The sequence below is a fragment of the Hippichthys cyanospilos genome, chromosome 16, assembly GCF_059441005.1.
Source record: "Hippichthys cyanospilos isolate Australia breed blue-spotted pipefish chromosome 16, RoL_Hcya_1.0, whole genome shotgun sequence".
In the NCBI taxonomy this organism is placed as follows: Eukaryota; Metazoa; Chordata; class Actinopteri; order Syngnathiformes; family Syngnathidae; genus Hippichthys; species Hippichthys cyanospilos.
This window is the reverse complement of record NC_142384.1, coordinates 16,261,269-16,282,578: the sequence shown is the minus strand read 5'-3', so window position 1 is coordinate 16,282,578 and position 21,310 is coordinate 16,261,269. Positions and strand designations below refer to the sequence as shown.

General features: G+C 40.7%; 2 protein-coding genes and 1 long non-coding RNA gene across 11 annotated transcripts in view; 1 reads left to right on the top strand and 2 right to left on the bottom strand.

Annotated features, from left to right (window-relative positions):
• Positions 1-1,551: 1,551 nt before the first annotated feature.
• On the top strand, positions 1,552-10,484 carry rad23aa (RAD23 homolog A, nucleotide excision repair protein a). 2 transcript variants are annotated; one of them, XM_088436034.1, is made up of 9 exons: positions 1,552-1,596; positions 2,914-3,075; positions 3,556-3,767; positions 4,245-4,288; positions 5,378-5,505; positions 7,692-7,779; positions 8,152-8,282; positions 8,674-8,835; positions 8,901-10,484. In XM_088436034.1, exons 2-9 carry the CDS (start codon positions 3,064-3,066, stop codon positions 9,012-9,014), a joined length of 891 nt encoding a protein of 296 aa, XP_088292160.1. In that variant the 5' UTR covers positions 1,552-1,596; positions 2,914-3,063; the 3' UTR covers positions 9,015-10,484. The 2 variants fall into 2 exon arrangements, with proteins under 2 accessions (XP_088292160.1, XP_088292159.1); XM_088436033.1 differs by lacking the exon at positions 1,552-1,596 and adding an exon at positions 1,918-2,165.
• Positions 5,852-6,830, bottom strand: LOC148410958 (uncharacterized). The gene is made up of 3 exons (XR_015868076.1): positions 6,774-6,830; positions 6,632-6,691; positions 5,852-6,351 (listed from the first exon to the last, which is right to left on the bottom strand). It is a non-coding gene; the product is annotated as an uncharacterized LOC148410958 (long non-coding RNA).
• A 3,056-nt stretch (positions 10,485-13,540) lies between the features above and the next one.
• Positions 13,541-21,310, bottom strand: part of nfixb (nuclear factor I/Xb) — a 133,655-nt gene continuing 125,885 nt past the window's right edge. For all 8 annotated transcript variants that reach the window (XM_088436028.1, XM_088436027.1, XM_088436030.1 and 5 more), the window contains one exon: positions 13,541-19,676. In XM_088436028.1, coding sequence (XP_088292154.1) covers positions 19,662-19,676 — 15 coding nt within the window. In that variant the 3' untranslated portion in view covers positions 13,541-19,661. The remainder of the gene's footprint in view (positions 19,677-21,310) is intronic.

Sequence of the window (21,310 nt, the reverse complement as noted above, 5' to 3'; positions counted from 1 at the left end):
GTGGACAAAAGCCGTCTCGAATCAGGACGCACGTGCACATTCAACCATTTTAAGTAGGTCTGTCTGAAGCCATATGCCCATGAATGCAGCATGCCTCAATAAAACATGATAATTCTGTGTTAATCTTTAATAGTTCTGTCCTTCAGAATTAACCCAGATGAATACACATTCAGGGCACAATGCAAAATGTCATTTTTTTTTAAGGCAATTGACTTTTTTTTTCCCCTCTGTCTTCTTGAATCCTATTCAAATTCACATCATCTTTGACTTCCTCTGTTTTCTTCTTTTGCAGATTTTCCCACATGCGTCTTTGACCCTTTGCTTTGATCAGCAGCTGTTTTAACTACTTAAAAAAAATGTTTAATTCACGGAAAAGTTAGGCCAACAGATGGATGAATGAAAATGCTTTATCCAGTTTTGGAATATAGATATAGAAGGGACACATGAGAAAATGGCAGAATAATGAACGTGATTGGGTAGCCATGCAAAAGCTGGCATTCAGCACACAGCTCAGTGCACACGTTTATAAAACATTCATATTGTGGAGATTTTGAGGAAGGTTTTGACTGATGACCAAAGGCAGCACAATGTTTGCATAAATGAATGATGAGAAGGCTGACATAAATTCAAGTGAACAAAAAGACAAAGACTTCAAATTAATATTCCTGTTGATTACAACTAATGTTATGAATGCAGTGTGTCCAGTCTTCAACTTATTCATAGTAAGTAAACAGTGAGTAAACAAATCATACAAAATCTCACACATAAATGTGTGTATCTAGTCTTTTGAGTTATATTTCCTAGAAACGCGCACAACCACATTATTTTCTGTGTACAAAAATAAGGGAAAATGAATTAAAAACAGTAAAAAAAAAGTTTGCAAAAATTTATGACACGAGTGAACTCTAATGTCAAGTTGTTTATTTTTTTGCTTTGTTTTATTTTGTATTGTCCTCAAATACTAGGCTTCAGCAGGATCATCTGAAAGTTGTTAAACTTTGACATCTAGTGGCCGTATAAGATACTGCACAAGTGTTGAACGCATAGCATGCAACGGCACTCAAAAGATTTTTGAACATTCAATTTTCAAGTCTCCGTCAAGTTCTAAACACCTGCTCCATCCGTACTAAAATGCTATTATGTCGGTGTAGAACTCTTTAGTTTGAGACATGAATTAAAAGCTTCCAGACTAATTAATTTTCTTGCATTAAATTTTCTTCTAAAACTAATAATTTGAATGTTATTTATTATGATATATGATCTGAACCTGAAATGTGCTTTTTAAAAGGTTCTATATCTGTATTTTAAAGTTTTACTTAAGGTAAATAAAAACGTAATTATTCTTTTAAAATCCTACTTAATAACAGAAAATAATTCGTTTACACCTATGCGAGTTATATTATTAACGATGCAACTTGTTGCGTTTGCAACTTCAACATCCATATCCGGAAATACTAAATACTTAAAAGAATGACCACCAGATATGACGTTGTATCATTTAATGTTTATTCCTTTTTGTCACAATATTGTATCAGTATTTTACAAGAGCAGTGCGACTCTCCATCGCAACAGCGCTTTTCTGAGCTGCTATAAAAGGTTGGTAAAAACAAACGAACAAACAAACAACAACAAAAAAAGACTAACGTAAAGTGTCCGCACGTAACAATTAAATTTCACGACAATGTTGCATTTATGACAATATGGGAAAATGATCATCTTTCAACAGTTTAACCACAACTCCTCCAACGAGGGCACACTAGTCAATAATACTCAATAATAATAATGATAGTAAAAATAAATATGAGAAACATTATCATAAATATTTTAAAACTATGGGGACGTGAAATGCGCTGACAAATGTTGCTGCCCAAGTCGCGCAGCACTGAACGAGATCTCGTACGTTCGACCGGGTTCTGTTTCTGACCGCACCACCAACTTGTCACCAAAGATGGCGATTTGCTGAGTGCTCATGGATACACACATTTTACGGCTAGCAGTTATCCTAGCAGAAACGTCAACTGGAAAAATAAATTAACCGCTCGTCGAGCCGATACTTAACCGTTGGAAGAACACCGGGAACAACGTGGGCGACCGCCACCATGCAAATCACACTAAAAACACTGCAACAGCAGACCATTCAAATTGAGATAGACCCCGAACAAACGGTGAGTAGCCTTGAGGCTAACTAGCTAACATTAGCTCCACTGCCCGCCGGTGAAACGACTGTTTGGGCGCATGTTAATCCCCGTGCTTCTGTTTCAACTCGTCGTCATGTGTCGAAAGTTGTGATTCGTGGGTACCCGCAGACCTTGCGCGTGTTCGCTTTGTACCGCATGCTGCTGCGGGGTGGGAACAGCGCACAGCCGCACTTGTTAGCTTTAGCCACCTAGCTAGCCGAAAAGCCAATTTAAAAGTCTGCTCAACGTGAGGGTTGGCCTTTTGAGCGCGTGCTAGCCGAAACCTTATTTGCGCCCCTGCCTCGGTGTTTTTTGTGCTAGATGTGGTGTAACAGTTGAGAACATGTCATGTTTACGCTGATGCTAAAGCTAATGACACTGCTAATTGCTGTTGGCCGTTCATGAACCACAGCATTACAAAGTAGCAGGCTAAATTTGTTAGCCTTGTAACAACCCAAATATGTAGACTTAACAGGCCAACGCCAACAATTCAAGAAGCTTGATTCCCGATCACACTGCTACTCACACTACTTTCACATTTAATGTGATCGCCAGATGTTATTTTTGATTGTTCGTCAATTGAAAAGTTGGTGGTCCTCCATAGAAAGTTTGGCCTGATGGAACGTTGCCAGGGCTCAAATTTCACACATTCTTGTGCATTACACATGAAGGTTTAAAAAAATGCCCGAGTTCTTCCATGCCATGAGTTATTACGCCTGTTTTTGTCTTTTAATAGGTGAAGGCCTTAAAAGAGAAGATAGAAGCAGAGAGAGGAAAAGACAATTTTCCCGTGTCTGGACAGAAGCTGATATATGCTGGGAAAATCCTTCAAGATGACACTCAAATTAAGGACTATAAAATTGATGAGAAAAATTTTGTTGTAGTCATGGTGTCAAAGGTGAGATCTGTTCACTTCAATGAGCTTCATTCAGTTACATTTGAATTGTCTTACGATAACATACATCCCGTCAAAATCGGACTGCCATTTCTATGCTGTTGATGGTTACATTAATAATAAAGGATGACAATATTTTGCATTAAGAGTCCTTTGCTATCATTGTTTGGACAATAAGTACAGTAAGTGTAGCATTTGTTCAATGATACAAATTTTTGTATGTAATTGATATAACATTAAATATGTGGCTCTATTTTTATGAGGAGCCATAATTTCTGTTGCCATACGTTCAGTTTCCAGTTTATTTATTGTTACACGCTCCAAATGTTTTTAACTACAATCTCGGATATTTTGTTTGTTTTTGGTGAGCCACTGTTGAGAATTTTTTTTTGTCATCTTATTAAGCTACAATGGGTTCACAAAGTTGAAATCTCACTGCAAACTTTTTTTCCCCCCCCTTTGTCTTTTTTAACACGAATAAAGGCAAAAACCGCAGCTGCTGCCGCCACACCTCCTACTTCAGAAGCACCCAAAGCTCCTGCCCAGGATTCTGGTTCCACAACTACATCAGTTCCCACTTCAACCTCAACCCCAGCACCGGCCGCAACCTCCACCCCAGCAGCTGTCCTCACACCCCCCGAGGAGGCCAAGGAAGAGCCGAGTGTTACAGCAACAGAAAGCCCACAACCACCCAGGTACGGAATGCCATTAATGCTGCATTTTCCCTAGCTGTTTACTTTGTCAGGTCACAAACCTGTGTAAGCACAACAGGATGGAAATATCCCTCATCTTAGGGTGTTCGTGATGCACTGATTCTAGTTCAGTTAGTTAATTGATACAATCATGAGATATTAGTGTTCATTTGGGTCAACCCTTAGCTTGATTTTATTTTATGCGAGAGTACTGTGATTTCCCTCTGACTTTCTGTCACGGGGATGGAATTAATATAATTTAGATCAGGAATGCTGTTTTCAAGGTTGTGGATGCTTCTTGAAATTCTGTTTTGTACAAGCAAGCGTGAGGGGTTTGGTGGCTGAAAAGGAAAAGGCAGAACTGAAATTTACATGGTTCCATTGAATAGCCTCACTGCCTCTCCCTCTTGTCTTTGTATCTGTTTTTCGTGGAAATGTAAAATATTTAAATTTGGCCTTTTCGCTATGTTTTCTTTGTAGTTCCAGTGGAGGGAGCCAGGGTTTGGATGCATCTTCTGCACTGGGTATGTCATGACTATCATTGCTTCAGTTACAGTTCTTAAAGATGGTGGGTAGCTCAAGATCTTGTTATTGCTTACTTTAATTATTTGGACAATAAGTAGTGGGATACAAAATACACCTTTCGCTGTCCGATTACATTTTTGTTTTAGAATCTCCCTTTAGACTTTCCCAGTCATTACTGTATGTTGTGCATGTATATTTAATCATTTTAAAATGTTCAAGTGGACTTATGCCTCCAAATGCACACACAGAGGATCAGCCTGGTAAGTTGTGTGTCTCCTGTTGTTACTTTTAGTCAAAGAGAGAACATAAAAACTGTGTTCCACCAGTGGAATTCATTTAGATTTGACATTAACTTGTCTTACTCAAATTTGCCCAAGACGTATTCCTTTTCCAAATCTGTGGTTTATTATAACAAAGTGACAGTGATTGGCTCGGTTTTTGACTCTTGAATTACATTCAGTAAATTCTTGTATGCATGTAGTAATAGAATCAGTTCTCATTCATGCTCATGAGTCCCAAATGCTCGATTACTGATCATTTTCTACTCGGATGATTTCAGTAGCATAGTCTGTTTCTGCCAGATGGCATATGCGTTAACAAAAACTGCAATACGAGCGTCCTTTCCCCAAATGAGTACTTAGACCTGTTCATTAGCTGTCAGACACATTTTGTACGCTATATGCTGTTGCCAATTGTCAGGGACATTACAGGCTGCAAAGAAATACATGTGCTACCTATTTTTAAACCGAAACAAATACTGCCTCAGTTGTGAGGTCTTAGTTAGTACCAGGGATTCCTGTTGGGCCACTGACAGATTATGCACATGCCTTTGTCCTTCTGCTATTTAAGTCCACTGTATGTTTGTCACTTGTTGACGGTCAGCTGTGAAAAATCATCAAATGGGACGGAGGGCCTCATTATATTTCTCTACTTCAGTCGTTAAGAAATATTTAATTCATGGTAAAGGTGACTACGTTTCCACTGATCACAGTTAGAAGTAATATATGAAATATGCAGATACAACATAAGATTTGTCATGATTAAAAATGTTAACCATCGTTGTGTTTGTGTGTGTGTTTTGTTCTCAGTGACTGGAGCTGAGTATGAAGCAATGCTCAAAGAGATCATGTCTATGGGCTATGAAAGGGAGAGAGTGGTGGCTGCACTACGGGCCAGCTTCAATAACCCTCACAGAGCTGTGGAGTACCTTCTCACTGTGAGTCTTACCTATAAATACTGATGATTTTTTTATAATTGATGCATCATGCTCTGTGTTGCAAATAGGTAATGGTTCTATCAGATTGTTTATGTGCAACGTCCAGGCTAAATATTTGATAGCAGCTGTCAAATGAATTTCTCTTATGGTGGCTTGACATTCTTTTCTTGGCATTTATTAGAAATCTTCCTCAGTCCCAGCATAATTGCTTAAGTCATATTGCAATGTCTTTAAAAAAGAAAAATTGGCGGTCAGATCCTCGGCGAAAGAATTAATTTATTTTTTGGGCCCCAAATGTAGTAATGTGCTATGATGGTTGCAAAATTAACACTATTCATCGCCCTGAGCACTTAAGCAAATATTGTGAACCTGGTCAGAGTTGTCGTTCGAATGTATGAAACGATATCTGCCAAACTTTTACCGTTCGCCAAATGACATACCATAAGAACATCTTGTCCAAACTATATGTAGCACTTGTTATGCTGCAATATGAATAATGATGTTGGTATTGAAGAATGACTAGGCTAGTGCAGAAGCAAAGTGGGGTGCTCAATGATGAAAGCGAAATGCATATCGTTCAGAGATGTGTGATTATGTACAGTGAAGACAACCAAAACAACACAATGGAATATATACAATATAAACAATGTGCACAGGTCGGTAGTTGGTTGGCTCACTCATTCAGTGAGTCTAGAACAGTATGTAGCCCACAGTGTCCATTTGATGTGTGACTGTGAAGCAGCATAGGTGTGTGTGATTGGGTGCGGCCTTCCTACCACACCGGCAGGTGAATGCACTCTGCTTCGTTAGCTCGCGGGTTTAGCTCGCCATCAACAGGAACCTGGCCTGTATAAAACACGACCACAAATGTGTAATATAATAATCTCACATTACGCATAAATCACAATGTAAAATAGTATTTCATGATATCATTTGATAAATCATTATCACGATCATCATGTACAGTCAATAGAATCCTAGGGTTTTAAATAGCGGTGGTCACACGGTTTGTCACAGCACAGGAGTACACCATGTTAAATATTCAAGTAACGGACACATAGGACAGACACAATAGCATTAGCACAATAGCATTAGCACAATAGTGACAGACAGCATGTTGACTCACCAGTCCCTCTTTTGCAACAACTTATGGCGCGCACAATTGCTCGTGAGAAAGGCGGAACATCTGCAAAGGTGGAAGCACAACAGTTACCGTCGGTGTTTGAAAACGATCATCGCGGATTCAAATCGGTCGGCTAAGTGCGTACCTGAGTCTGCTATGGTCCGTCCCGCAATCAACTCACGAGGGAATGCCGGGCTCGGCCATGTTTAAAAAGACGTGCGCACGACGTCTCGCGGTCAATTCCTGAACGATCTCGCGATAGGTCAATTCGACGGTGCAGTCGCATGAAAACGACATCGAAGAAATCAGGCTAGATAATAGCAGTTACATATATGGACGAAAACTAATATAGTCCCTGTATGGATAAATGTTGACATTTTACTTCATCTATGAAAACGTTTGTATTTGATTTATGGCCTTAACTGACAATAATCTTTATGTCCACTGGGTGGCACAGGTATTGTAAAAATAAACGTCTGCTATATTTTCAAAATCGCTTCATATATTTCATTTTTTTTTTTTTAAGACAGCAAGTGCAAAACTGTGTTGAGTTGCACTCCAAGTATTTACAGTGTACTCAAGTTATTCTTGATCCATCCACCTCCACAGATCCATCAACGTCTTTATCTTCCGTATCTGATATGAACAAGTTCTCCATCTAACAGGCCGATGTCTGAGTCAGTCTCAAAAACGATGCCGGCTTTCGCGAAAGCTCCAACAACAGTGCAAGCGGACGCGTTAGCTCAGGCATGCACAATCCGTTCACAAATTGTGTCGTTACTTGCCCGCTGCTGCCTCCCAGTCTCAGTTCGCCGTCCGTCATCCATTTGTCCCACCCCGCTCGCAACTTGACCGCGTCCCCGTCGATGTCCAGCTTTTGAAGTTCTTTTGTTGAGCCCCCTGGAACGGCGCCTCATGGAAAAAAAACAAAACAAAACATATTTACAGTAGTTGGAGCGGAAGACGGCCAGCTTTTCACATCATTGATCTGTTATTGATTTACATGGTTCACTCTAAGCCACTTTAAAAGGTGCATTGAGTAAAGTGTTGCGTGAATTTCCAGGGTCTCCCGAGCAGTCCCATCCAGGACACGAATCCCCCGGCGCACGCGCCAGCATCTGGACCCGCAGAAGCGCCGTCTCTAGCAGAAGGTGAAGCGTTTGGATGCTTTCATGATGGATGGGGAGGACATATATGTGATCATGCTCAATGTAGTGAAAACGTTGCGTTTGTGCATCTGCCCCTTTTGTGTGTTTATTTTACATGTAATGATTTGAACTTGGGACTGATGGGATGTAGTGGATCATAGGCCTTACAAATATTTGGTTTTCAACCCTTAACTAAAACTTATCAGACTAAGGTCCCAATTTAAAGAAAAATATTTTAAATGAGTTTGGCATCTAATGGAAAAAAAAAACATATCAAAATGAGGTGCCCTCATAAATATATTTCAAGTATTGCCCCGTGTTCATGCTTTTACTGCATATCCCCTGTTAATGAAATTCTGACATTTTCCTCATCAGGAGAGAATCCCCTTGCATTCCTGCGGACCCAGCCTCAATTTCTTCACATGAGGCAGGCCATCCAGCAGAACCCAGCTATGCTTCCAGCTCTTCTGCAACAACTCGGGAGGGAGAATCCCCAACTCTTGCAGGTAGCGGCCACGCTTGCGGGACTCTTACTGACGTGTCCTGTTTGAGCTGTTCGTCTTTTTATTAGGGGCAGCAATCTTAGATTGGATTTTTGATTCATCGATATAATAATGATCCATTCCAGCCAGTCTGCTTTGCAGAAAAAGGGGGAGGAGATGGCGAACGTAAAGTGCACGTAAAATATGAGCTCACCAGAGACTTGTGCTCTATCGTACGATGACAACAGAATTAACGAGCGGTTTCTTAGCATCGTTATTCAGAGATTGAATGATTTTTTTTTTTTTCCATGGCAGTGATGATTTTGGTACGGACCTTGACTTTTTCCATGTAGTTTCTTTCTGCACGCTGTCTCCGCTTGACGTTCTGTTTGCGTCCGATTTGTCCTCCCCGCAGCAAATCAGTCAGCACCAGGAACTGTTCATCCAGATGTTGAACGAGCCAGTGGGCGAGGGCGGGGAGGCGCCGGAGGTCGGCGAGATCGGGGCGGCGGGCGAGGAGGGTGCGCCCGTCAACTACATCCAAGTCACACCTCAGGAGAAGGAAGCCATCGAAAGGGTGAGTGACGTCCACGCGGAAACGCGGACGCTCGTACTCATGGCGTCTCTCTGGCCGGCCGGCAGCTAAAAGCGCTCGGCTTCCCCGAGGCGCTCGTCATCCAGGCCTACTTCGCCTGCGAGAAGAACGAGAACCTGGCCGCCAATTTCCTCCTCAACCAGGGCCTAGAAGACGACTGAAGAGCTGAGACGCCCCGCCTTCCTGCTCCCCCCTCCCCTCCCACCCCTCCCCCTTTTCAAAGACTGCACCCCCAATTTACTGTACAGCCACCAACCTCAGCTCCACTCAACAGGAGGGGAGAGCCAGAAGGGAGTGGGGTAGGATGGGATGAGGTCAAGTTAAGACGAAACAAAACGGAGTTTATGTGCAGGAAGGTCAGACTTTATGATGCGTTAGCTTATGGAAGGTCGTGTGAAAGAGAGCGGGCAAATCCACGTCAATTCCAATGGAATGTGTGGGCTTTGTTTAGGGGACATCCACAATTTGATTTTAGATGCGCTTTGTGAACACTTAAAAGGGGGGCTGAAGTTGCTGCGCTAAGTGTGTGTGTGCGCGCGTGCGTGTGTGTGTGTGTGCGAGCGCGCGTGTGCTTGTCCGCGTGTGTGTTCACACGCCTGCGTGCCTGTGCAAGATGTGACACAAAATACGCCCACGTAATCAGTTTGCATCGCCCAAGTTTGTTCATGCTGTAGCTGAGCACATTCGTTCCTTCGGCGACGTGATCGACGCCGCCTTCGTGTCCGCCGCTTGTTTTGGGGCACATGGAATTAACTGACAATATTTGGTCTTCCCTTTGTATGGCACCAGAAAGACAGCGGCCAATCGGACCCCTTGCAGACACTATTCTGCTAGTAAGCAAATGTTACTCGCGCTAGCTGATGCTGCTCACTTTATTGGCTCACGGCAGGATCCAGAAATCCATCTACCATTGTTTACAACCTGACAAAATAAAACACACAAGGCTGCTGATTTACCACAGTGGTTAATGATCACTAACTAAACCTTATAAGACTGAAGGCCCTATAAATTCTATGGCGTACAAAGAATTTCTTGCCCCCTGTACCTCATTAACTCATTCAATGCCAGAGACGTATTTTCATCAGACTTTCAATCCCAGATCCCTAAGTATCGATTTGAGACTCAAGTATCGAGAAACGAATGTCCTCAATGTACTAAAGTATCGATTAAATAAGTATCTGGTGATTTAATGTCCGGACTCTTAAAAAAACGTAAAAATACATCCCTGGCATTGAAGGAATGAATTGTAATTGCTGAATTTGTTAACTTGGCTCTGAAATGGAATGCAATTTGATCCTGTTTCATGTTGATTAAATATGACCCTCGAAGCTCATTTTGAGGATCGTCTAGGAAGTGAAAAGTCTACCGCAACGTCGTCATTCTGTCCCGTCCAGCCGGAGTAACGGTCACGTCGTGCCTCATGCTACCCAACAAGCCAGTTTGTAGAATGAGCATGCGTGACGCTTTTATTTTTTTTTTTTTAATGTTGAACACATTTAACAGATAGGAGGAGCAAATGTTCACAGTGGGATTCTTTACACTTGAGGGCAGTTTGTGCTTGACTGTCTTTGCAGCATCAACATGATCTTGGACTATGCTGTGCTACATTAAATATCAGCATCTTTCAGGCATTTGTGTCCGCGTGGATCATTGCAGTGAAATATTAGATTAAAGCGGAGTGGGGAATGAATGCTCGCTAAAAGATCGGTACCATAAAACTATTTAATACGAATTCAAATCAGCAATTTGCCAAACGTAATTTATATGCACATATCACACTGGAAAGTATTTAACTATCACGTAACGAAATATCCCCTATCTTAGAATGTGCCGCCCACATACCTTCAAGTCAACACAAACACAAGTTACAGTTAAGAACATCCTTTTATTCAATCAAGTGTTGCTCTTTTCAAACTGTTTTTTTTAATCGTTATTATTATGGAAAAGAAACTTTAACACATGCATTTCACCAAGGGCTCTCGGAATTGCGTCTGAGGATGGGATACTGCTTTGAAGGGAGGAAGAGGAGAAGCGCCCTCGCTGGGTTAAGCGGTGGTGGTTTGTGTCAAGAACTTCCCTAAACCCCGCTGACGTGCGCAACCTGCCTTCTCTCCGATATGGCTTCTCGACTCTGGTGCTTGATAATACTGCCGCTGGTATGTTTCAAAGGTGCTTTTACTTTTGCTTGCCGAAGTCTGGTACAGAGCGCTTTAGTCTCTACGTTTGCAACACACTGCTAATTTAGAGACTCCATTTTGTGAGGCGGTGTGTGCCATTTTTTTCTCGATTGATTGTGCTTAAAATGAGCCTTTAAGCCTCAACTGGTCTTTTGATAAGGTGCTTTAAAAAAAGAAATGACCCTTTTTTTATTTTTATTTTATTTTTTTTAAAGTGGGTTCCATTCAACCACTTCAAAGGTGCAAAACTGTGTGCAGCGTTTTAGTGCCGCCAAGGATATGGGTTACCTAACCCTCTTAACCCTTAACCTAACCCCTAACCCTCTCTAATCCCTAACCACAAACCCTTTAAACATAACCCTCTAACCCCAAACCCTAACCTTTTAGCCCCTAATCCTCTAACCCCATACCTTCTATCCCTAACCACAAACCCCCTAACCTCAAACCATAACCCTAAATCTAACCCCTAACCCTCTACCCCCTAATCCTCGAACCTCAAATCAAACCCTCTAACCCCTAACCTTAAATCCTAACCCTCTAACACAAACCTCCTATCCATAACCCTCTAACCCCTAATCCTATAACCCTAACCGCAAATCCCCAACCAAACCCAAAATCTCTAACCCTACACCATAATCCTCAAATCAAACCCTCTAACCCCATATCTCTATTTATAACCCTCTCACCCTAAACCATCGACCCCCTAATACCTAACCTTAAATCCTAACCCTTTACCCCTAACTCCATACATTCGATCCCTAACCCTAACCCTAAACCCTCTACTGACCCTAACCCCATACCCACTCTCCCTAACCCTCTGACCCCGTACCCTCTATCTCTAAAGCCCTAACCCCAAACCCTCTAACCCTAAACCTCAAACTCCTAATTTTCCAACCCCAAACCCAATCCTAACCCTAAAAAAAACCCCAATCAATAATCAAGTCCCAATGTGATTATAAATAATAGACACAAACAAAATTGAAAACCTGCCTTTCCAAGCAGCCGTTAAGCACGTCTCCCTTATTTGAACCCAAATATGATTGCTTGTTGCCTCTCAAACCCCCCCCCGACGCATGGCAGCCCCCCCACCCCCACCCACTCCATCCTCAACACAGCCCAGAGCCCGCTGGTGTAACTTGTTCACTTACATTAGCGGTTGAATGGAGAAGCTGAAGAAGATGGGTATGGTAATACAATGTGAAGCATACAGACGAGAATAACATGTGAGCTAACTGCATTCTGCTCAGACCAAAAAAAAAAGAAAAAAAAAGAAAAAGAAAATAAACTCTGGTGTCTTTTTTTTTTTTTTAAACCCCACCATTAGGAGAAAAAAAGCAAAAAAGATGAGGGGCAGCTAAAGACTACTCCAGTGTCCAAGATTGACAGAAGACAAGATACAGCGGAAAGAGAAGCTTCTTTTTTTTTTTCGTTTTTTTTTCGACTTTTTTTCTGCTTTTTTTTGTTTTTAAGTATTCAACGATAAAAACAGGAACTAAATCACACCAATTGCCTTTAGTACGATGTATACTGCTTTAAAAAGGAGAAGAAGAGAAACAAGTGGATATAGAAGGATGAGGGAGGGAGGTTTTTTTTTGTTTTTTTCCTTTTGAGATGGACTCTCAGGAGTATACAAGATGAAATCTGTGAACAAAAAGGCACTTTTTTAGGGACAACTTTTAAGATGCTCTGAGTCTATAACACTACTTCACCAAACAAATATTTATAGTAATTTACAAGTGTGTGATGGGGGTGAAGGGGCGGGGTTTCACTTGAATGGGTGACAGCACCACTCAGAGCAAATGCAAATTTCAGATGGAATTTTTACACCAAATAATACAAAAAAAAAAACACTTGCCAGACAAGAAAACAAATCATCATTCATGGTCTTTTTTTGTGCATCTCCCAAAAGGGGAGGAGCTTGTCTTTTTCCCATATTAGGATATTGGATATGAGATGATACAATCCAAAAGTTCATGAAGGGAAAAATGCCTTTTGTTACAACAAACTTCTCCCCCCCCCCCCCACTAAACAACGCCCCCCCCAATACAAAAAGACAAAAAGAATAATGCATGTTTTCCTCAAATTTTGATAATTTTATAATCATGTGTAGTATTATTCATGTAGGCCTATTGCAGATTTACGGTCCTTTAGAAAGCAAGTATTAGGGCCACACTGAAAAAAAAAATGATGATTAAAGTTTGATAAACTTTTATAAAACTTTTTTTTAAATTGAACGGTAAAAAATAGTAACAGTAGAATTCTTTCAAAAGTGCTCAGCTCAAAGCCATTAATGGTCATAATCGACGTTTGGGTCATAAAAATATGAACTTTTGTTATACTACAAATCTATTTGAGTAAAATTTGATCTCAAGGAATTTCAGGGCCAAAAAGCGGAACTGCCAACATGTTTGACAGGCAAACTCGTTTGAACCAAGTTGCAAATATGTTCAAACAGGCTAGATGCACAAGACTTAGTCATTTTTTTCCCATAATGCCACGAGGTATTGATGTGCACACAGTCCACATGGGAAAGACAAAAAAAAATAAAATAAAATAAAAACGACTGGCAAACAATGCTTAGTTAGACAATTTTTGGAAGAACGTTGGCCAAATTAACACATTCAATGCCAGGGACGTATTTTCACATTTTTTATGACATCCCAGATACTTAAGTATTAAATCGATACTTAAGTACCTTAAGGACAGTATTTTCCAGATACTTAAGTATTAAATCAGTACTTAAGTATCTTGGATTGAATGTCCAGACTCTTAAAAAAAACATTAAAAACGTCCCTGGCATTGAACGAGTTTATAAAAAAGGAGGGTGGGGTGATTGAATCATGCATTGCAGAAATACAACCGTATTTTCCGCACTATAGAGCGCACCAAAAAGCCTTCAATTTTCTCAAAAGCAGAGAGCGCCTTATATTCCATTTTCATTTTTTGGATGATGAAAAAAAAATTGAAATTTGGATGTGCTATACATGCTCCAATTTTGAAGCGATTTATATGGAGGCAAGGCGCAAAAACTGTGAGTCTTTGTAAAATTAAGCACAATTTTATCAAATAAAGCCAGAAACTGTTTATAACTGTTACAATTTGATTAAAAAAATAATATTGTAAGAAATTGTTTTCAATTCTTACAAAGTTTGACTGCAACCCCAGCCACTACTGTAGCTTCTGTTCTATGCGCCTTATAATGCTGTTGCGCCTTGTATACAAAAACAGTTTTAAGTCACTGAAGGTGCGCCTTATAATCTAGTGCGCCTTATAGAGTGAAAAATACGATCATAAAAGATGCATGCTTGCTTCATTTTCCAACATAATTGAAGAATGTCGGCCAAATTGAAAACAAAACAAAACACTTTTTGTGTATGTCCGAGTCGATACAAAAAAATGACGTTTTTAACGTTTGTCCTCAAAGTACATATTTGCGAACAAGTTCAAATGTATTTGCAAAGTCGTTGAAACACATTTTGAAAATACGTTGCGAAAAATATTCACGCCACGCTTTTGCGCTCAGCAAAATACATTTTCGGCGTTTCTTTTTTTTTTCCGGTATGGCTATAATACTACTATCTGCGAGAAAGCACCATTTTTCGGGGTAATATGTGTTGTGTTCTGTGTTGTAAAATTGATCCTTCAGCCCTCCCACACGTTGAAAACAAATGATGCGAAAAGAAGTTTTTCTTTAAAAAACACACACACACAAAAAGAAATTTATAAAAAACAATACCCCCCTTACTTACAAAGAGTTGGATTTTTTTCTCCACTCTGATATTTAGAGTCCCAGAGCATATGGACTTGAAACACATATAATAAGTGAAAAACAGGAAAAAAAAAAAAGAGGGCTTTTCCCCTCTTTTCTTGCAACACCCTCAAACAATCGCAAACAAAACACACAAATCCTCTACCAAGGCATTGCACATGGCTCAATCAACGCTTCCCATCAAAACAAGAACGAAAACACCTAAACGTAAGCTGATATTCTGTTGTTGTTTTTTTTTTCAAATCCATCTCCGTCATCTGATTGTTTTTGAAATGATCCTTTGCCATCCGTTTTTCTCGTCTTTCCTGCCATTTTGTGCAACCGAGAGGCTGCTACTTAGCTCCCGTCGGCCGTTACTGAGATGCAACCTATGACTGCCATGCTTCAAAAAATAACTAGACTGCCACTGAGCTTATATTGCAAATAAAAACCAAAAAGTATATATCTATAAATATATATGTGTGTTATATATAAAGATGCTTGCGATTATCTAGTGAACTGTTCTCTCCCCTCTACTGACATAGATTTTTTTTTTCACCATTCACTATAGCTTATATATGAAAAAAGAACCTGAATTCATGTCTGACAAATTGCATAATGGGAATACAGAGGCACTTCCTTTAGATTAGAAAACAAATGACAGAAGCCACCGTGAAGTCGTCTGAACTCTCTCTCTCTCTCTCTCTCTCTCTCTCTCTGGATGAGATGGTCGGCCAAGTATCTAGCTTCCCTGCGGTGAGGAACGTGGCCGGGCAGTCCAGTTATTTTGTGAGGTCGGGTGGGTGCTTTCCTTTTGTAGGGAATATCGCGACGTTCGTAGAAAAGATTACAAGCGTAAAGGCCTCGTCAGATTGTCCACATTTAAGACTTCCCTCCCGGGAGTTCAGTTGGGCGGAGAGTGTGTGTGTGTGTTCCAGAGGTGGGCAACTTTTTTTTGCCGGTCCGACGGTCGTCATTCGTCAGAGCCCCGCCCCCTTTCGAAATTGTAATCGGCGGGCTGTCTGTGTATTTTTGCCCGGCCTCCTATTGCCACTAGAGGGCGATATCGGACTTTTTTTTTCTGGTCCGTCATTTGTCAGGCGCTGGTCTACTTCTGTCTGCACGCACACTAATTCTTTTTTTCTGTTTTAGTATTTACACTTAAAGTTAACACCGCGTCTGCAGTTCGACAGTTACACTGCAATTGAAACACAAGACGGTAATATAAGTGTAACACGAAAATAAAATAATCAAAGGGGTTTAACCCTAGGGCAGGGGTGTCAAACTCGTTTTTGTCACGGGCCATTTTATAGTTACAGCTTAACTCATTGGGCAATTTTGATGAGGAAAGGCAGATGTTTAAGGATCTCACAGTATTATTAGTGTACAAAACAAGCTGATGGCTTAGTAGTTTTGAAATCACAAGTGAATGATACGGGTTTGCTGCATTATTGTTGAAATTATTGTAACAAAAATAATCAAATTATCTTGCAAAATTTCAACATTATTATTTGTTAGACTTGAAAATTCAAAATTTTGGAAGTGAGTTTAGCAAGTGTCACAGTCATAATCAAGTTGACATGATTGGCTTTCACAGGCCACACCACACAAAATGATGTGGCAGGCCGGATCTGGCACCCGGGCCTTGAGTTTGACACCTGTGGTCACCCAAGGCTATAAATACCATCGTGTTTAATATCCCACATTTGAGAAGGGACAGGGGCGCAATTAACAATCATGTCCACTGGGTGGCCTTATCTTACTTTACATGACATTTATAACTGCCTACAAGTATAGAAGACGGTTTCATTAGCATTTGTCTAAATCTCATCTGTCACGTGCACGACAAGTAAAACAAAGTATTGCCGAGGTTGAATTCACTAAAAACGTCTTTGATTATGAATTATAAACGTTTTATCTTGGATTTTCTGGCCAACAGCCAATCGGAGAACCGATGTTCTTCCGAGCCAGTTTATTATAATTCAGTAATCAAAAAGGGGCGCGGCAGGCTGACGTAACGTCTATCCTGACAATGAAATGTCCCGTCGGCAAAAGGGGCGTCTGTCGATGACGGGCAGCCCGTCAGTGGCGATGAAGAGCCCACCTCTGGCGTGTTAGCATTTAAGACGCGTGTGAACACTGATTTTTAATTGGTGATAGAAAAGTTTGGCTGGCGCGATTGTTTTAGTGCATTTTTCATCAACGAGGGCTCATCAATTCACAATAAATGGGCTGACATTAGCAGAGCCACATCATTCAACTAAAGACTAATCCTGTACATCCCCTTCTTTTTCATTAATCAGCTTGAAAAAAAAAAAAAAAAAAAAAAACTGGGCACACGGCGACTGAAAACAAAACGATATGTCACATATTGATTTTGCTCCGCAGCGTGGTTCCCTCCGCTCTTGGAGCAGCGGCCCGTCTGGGAGTGTAAACAACAGGGGTAAACCTTTTTCGGGAGACAGAAAAAGAGCGACCTTCCCATTTTCGCCAACCTTTCCCTTCTCTTCCATTTCCGAGACTTGTCATCACTACCAGCCAAACGCGGTCCGAATAGTCCAAGCCGAGGTTTCGCTGCCCTTTTCGGGAATTCCGGGAAAATATGTTTGTTTGTATTTTTTTTTTTTGATTGTCACATGTCACAACCTTCTAGTTTGTACCGCACCGGTTGCCACCATTACACGTGCAGGGTTGGTGTATCTTTTTGGCGTAAAAGAAAACAAAGTCCGTAAATGTAAAAAAAAAAAAGCATATGAGCGGTTTATTTTTTTCGGGGAGTAAATGGAGCATGTGTTTGTACGGTACGCAAAAAACTGCAGTACAAATTTGGGAAATAACGAAAAAGTGACGAAATCTGCGTCAAAATACAAACGAATCTGTTTTAGGTCTGCCGTTTTCACCCTACACGTTTGATCGGCTTCCACAAAATAGGTTAGGTTAGAGCGGGGGTGTCAAACTCATTTTTCGGGGCCACGTTGTAATCAGAGTTTGTCGCCTAGTTTTAAAATCGGAGGCCGGCAAAACCGATTCAAAAATCGTCTAACAGTACTACCAAATTCTGAAAAGCTAAAACAGGTTGCGGATTTACGATTACCACGTTGACGCGAATGGTTCCAAAATGTTTCTACCGTTTTTGAAACTTGACCGCGGGCGAGGCCTTAACCGCCTTGCTAGCTATCCGACTGCATTTCTTTTATAAGGTGCTGTCATTCAAATACAAAACAATTACAAAATAGTACAAATCCAAAAGAAATTCAAATAAAAAGAACATGCAACGAGATACCAAAAGCAATTACCTACATTACAAGAGGGCAAAGGGCGGGGAACCAATAGTTGCTAGCTACGTACAGTGGAACCCCAAGATACGAACGCTTCGGCACACCAAATATTCACTTTACGAGTAAAAAGTCGGCCAGGTTTTTGCCGCTTAAAAATTCCGATATACGAGCGATAACTCGCACGCTCTGAGAAAACTTGAAATTCCCGCAAGCATTCAACGCGCCATGTCACTTCAACAGGATCCTGCTCTCCCATTGGTCAGAATCCCTCACATTCCTCGTCCTGCTCTCCTATTGGCTGTGCTGTACAGTTGCTGTACAATTTTTCATCGTAGCTCAGCGTAGCCAGCGCTAATGTGCTAACGCTCAACTTTTCCCATAAAGCGCTAAAGGACAGCTGTTGTGGATGCAAAAGATTGGGTAACAACTGATAAAAATTGGAATTTAAATGTTTTGTGTGTTGTTTTCAAAAAAAATAATTCAAGTGGAATTAAAGCTACCGTTTACAGCCATTTTTTTCGAAGATAAACCTGATGAAAATTCAAGTTTCCATTTTTTTCTGTCATTTGCCTGACTTCTACCGAACATCTGTTTTGTTGTTTTATTTTTTGAACGGTAAGGTACAATATTATAAAATTTAAAACTGTTTATTTTGAGCTTGGAACAAATTTGGCAATTCACATGTAAAATTGCGATTGGCTATGAGACCGATTCAGGATACAAACTGGATTAAATTTGTATCTAGAGGTTCCACTGTACGTTGACGCGCACTGAATTTGCGGTGTCGGTTTTAACCGATTAGGCAGTGACGTTTCACTGGGCTTGCTTTCTACCTACACATCACACCTCCTAGAAATACTACACCGTGAGTTTTGAAACGTATACAAATACTGCGTTCGTGGCACGCATTCTTTTCAGATTGGACCAATGTGTCGGCTTCTTGCGCCTCGCTTTTTTTTTTTTCCCTCTATAAGAAAACTCGGAATAGGCCAGGCGTCCGTGCCTTGGAGGTAAATAGTGCACATCGATAAGATTCATGTTAATTGATTTAGCCCGTTGGCGCAAAGCCTTCAAGCTAGGTTTTGGCATAGTGTCTCTTTAGTTAGTTGGAGGGCGGAAGGGGGCTTTTTTATTGAGTCACTGGCCATTCCGAGAGAGACGCGTCGGTCAATTTGACTGCTTTTGCGTGCAGTATTGACCGCTTGAAACATATTTGAGAAATTCACGGTGGGGTTTGTTTAAAAGTGGATTTTTTGGAGGCCACCGCGTCGACTCCTCCGATGTTGCGCCGCCTCCTTTCTTTTCAGGAGACGCCACCGCGGGCCGCCTTAGTGGACTTCACCGTGCCGCCGTCCTCTCGTCCGTCCCGTCACCTTTCCATCTCGACGTCTTTGCCACGCGTGGCCCCTTCCTCCGACTGAATATGATGAGCCCAGAGTTCCTCTAAATGCTGCTGAATTTTCCTGCGGTGCTTCATTGGGTTTTTGCCTTTGTGAATGAAAGAAAAAAAAAAGTAATGGCCAGTCGCTGTGTCGATTGGAGGACAATTATCTATTCCCGATTGTAAAGAAAAATATCTAGTTGCTGGTTTTCACACGGGTCTTGTCAGAGGAACCAAGACTGAAAGAGAGAGAGAGAGAGGAAATAAAAAAGGTTAAGCCCAACAATATTTTAATACAGAGGATGCAAAAATTGCGACTTTCAAGTAGGGCTGCAACGATGAAGGCCAAAATAATAATCACGATTATTTTGGTAAGTGTGAAAATCGATTTTTTATCACAATTTTTCAGCGTGTTTGGTCAAACGTCTATTTATTGCCATATTTTTTAAAAACAAGCAGCATATAAACGAGTCTTCAAGGCTTGCCCCGTTAAAATAATAATAATAAAGTAAAATAAACAAAGAAAGTGAATAACAAACAAATTCACCCAACAAACATGTGTGAAACATTGCCTCCTGGTGGTAGGATGACAAAGTGCTTAATTCTACATGTACAGCTTTCAAAATATTAATATTGCCGAGGATCGGTTTATTTAATCATGGCAACCAATATCATGATCGTTATTAAAATTTGATTGATTGTGCAGCCCTACTTTCAAGCGTGGCTAAATGGACAACATCATGATCATTTGCGCAGTGTAACACAGAAATATGTTCTTGAATTCAACCAGTTACTGAAATAAGGTAAACAAATGATTAAAAACACTGGACAAAAATAACTGCTTCAACCACAAAAGCTGTTTAAAAGTGGCGCGCTAACCAAAAGAGCAAGGAAGTCAAAATGCTTTTAGACAATAATGTGTTCTATGAGACCCCCACTAATCTAAACACGGCCTGCGTTGATCATTTCAACATCGGCGGTAACTCATAAAAACAACAGAGAAGGTCAACAAAAACAGTATCTAAAAAAAAAAAATCATATTACTCTTAATAAAAAGAAGAAAAAAAAATGGAATAAATGCAACTGCAACTGACGACGAGAGGAGACGAGGAGGTGCCGCATCTTCTACCACCAGAGTTGGCGGAGTTATTTAAAAGTGACACAGAGGAGGGAGATTTCACTGGATTTAGTGATTCGGCTTGACACGGATACTTTGATAAATGTTGTTTATGCGATAGTTATCTGAATAATGTTACGTTACAATGCCATACCCAGTTCACTGTTTATGTGTCATTTAACGGTAGCGCACCGTAAAATCACGGTACGTTCATATTCTACATGCGGAATTAAGTAACAAAATCCACGTAAAACCTGATCTCAAAAGATATCGGACGGTGCGAAGGATAGGACGAATGTTCTGTGCCTTAAGTAAAGTCAACAATACTACATTAGTCATGTTGGTGGGAAACATAAAATACTGCCTAGTGAAGCAAATCAGTCAGTAGTAGTCTTCCTCTGGGAACCATGAACATCTGTACAGAGTTTCACAGCTCACCCAAAGTGAACACAAATAATCTCAACGGCCCCCGGGGGGCGCCGACTGCCGTATGGGTCATCAATCTCTCCAAATTTAGTCGGAGACAAACTCAAACAATTAAAGCAAGCGTTAACTAGTTCTTTTTCCCAAAGGCGCTGTGTATCTTTTTAAGTACTCACAGGGATGTATTTTTAAGCGTTGAATTGGTTCGCAAAAATGTAGCAACGGTTTATGACCAAATTGTGTAGATTAGAAGCTCGATGATGTATTTACATCCACCGATAACAGTTTTGAGAATGTTAACAAAAGTGCATATCAAGGCTGCACCATTATGGT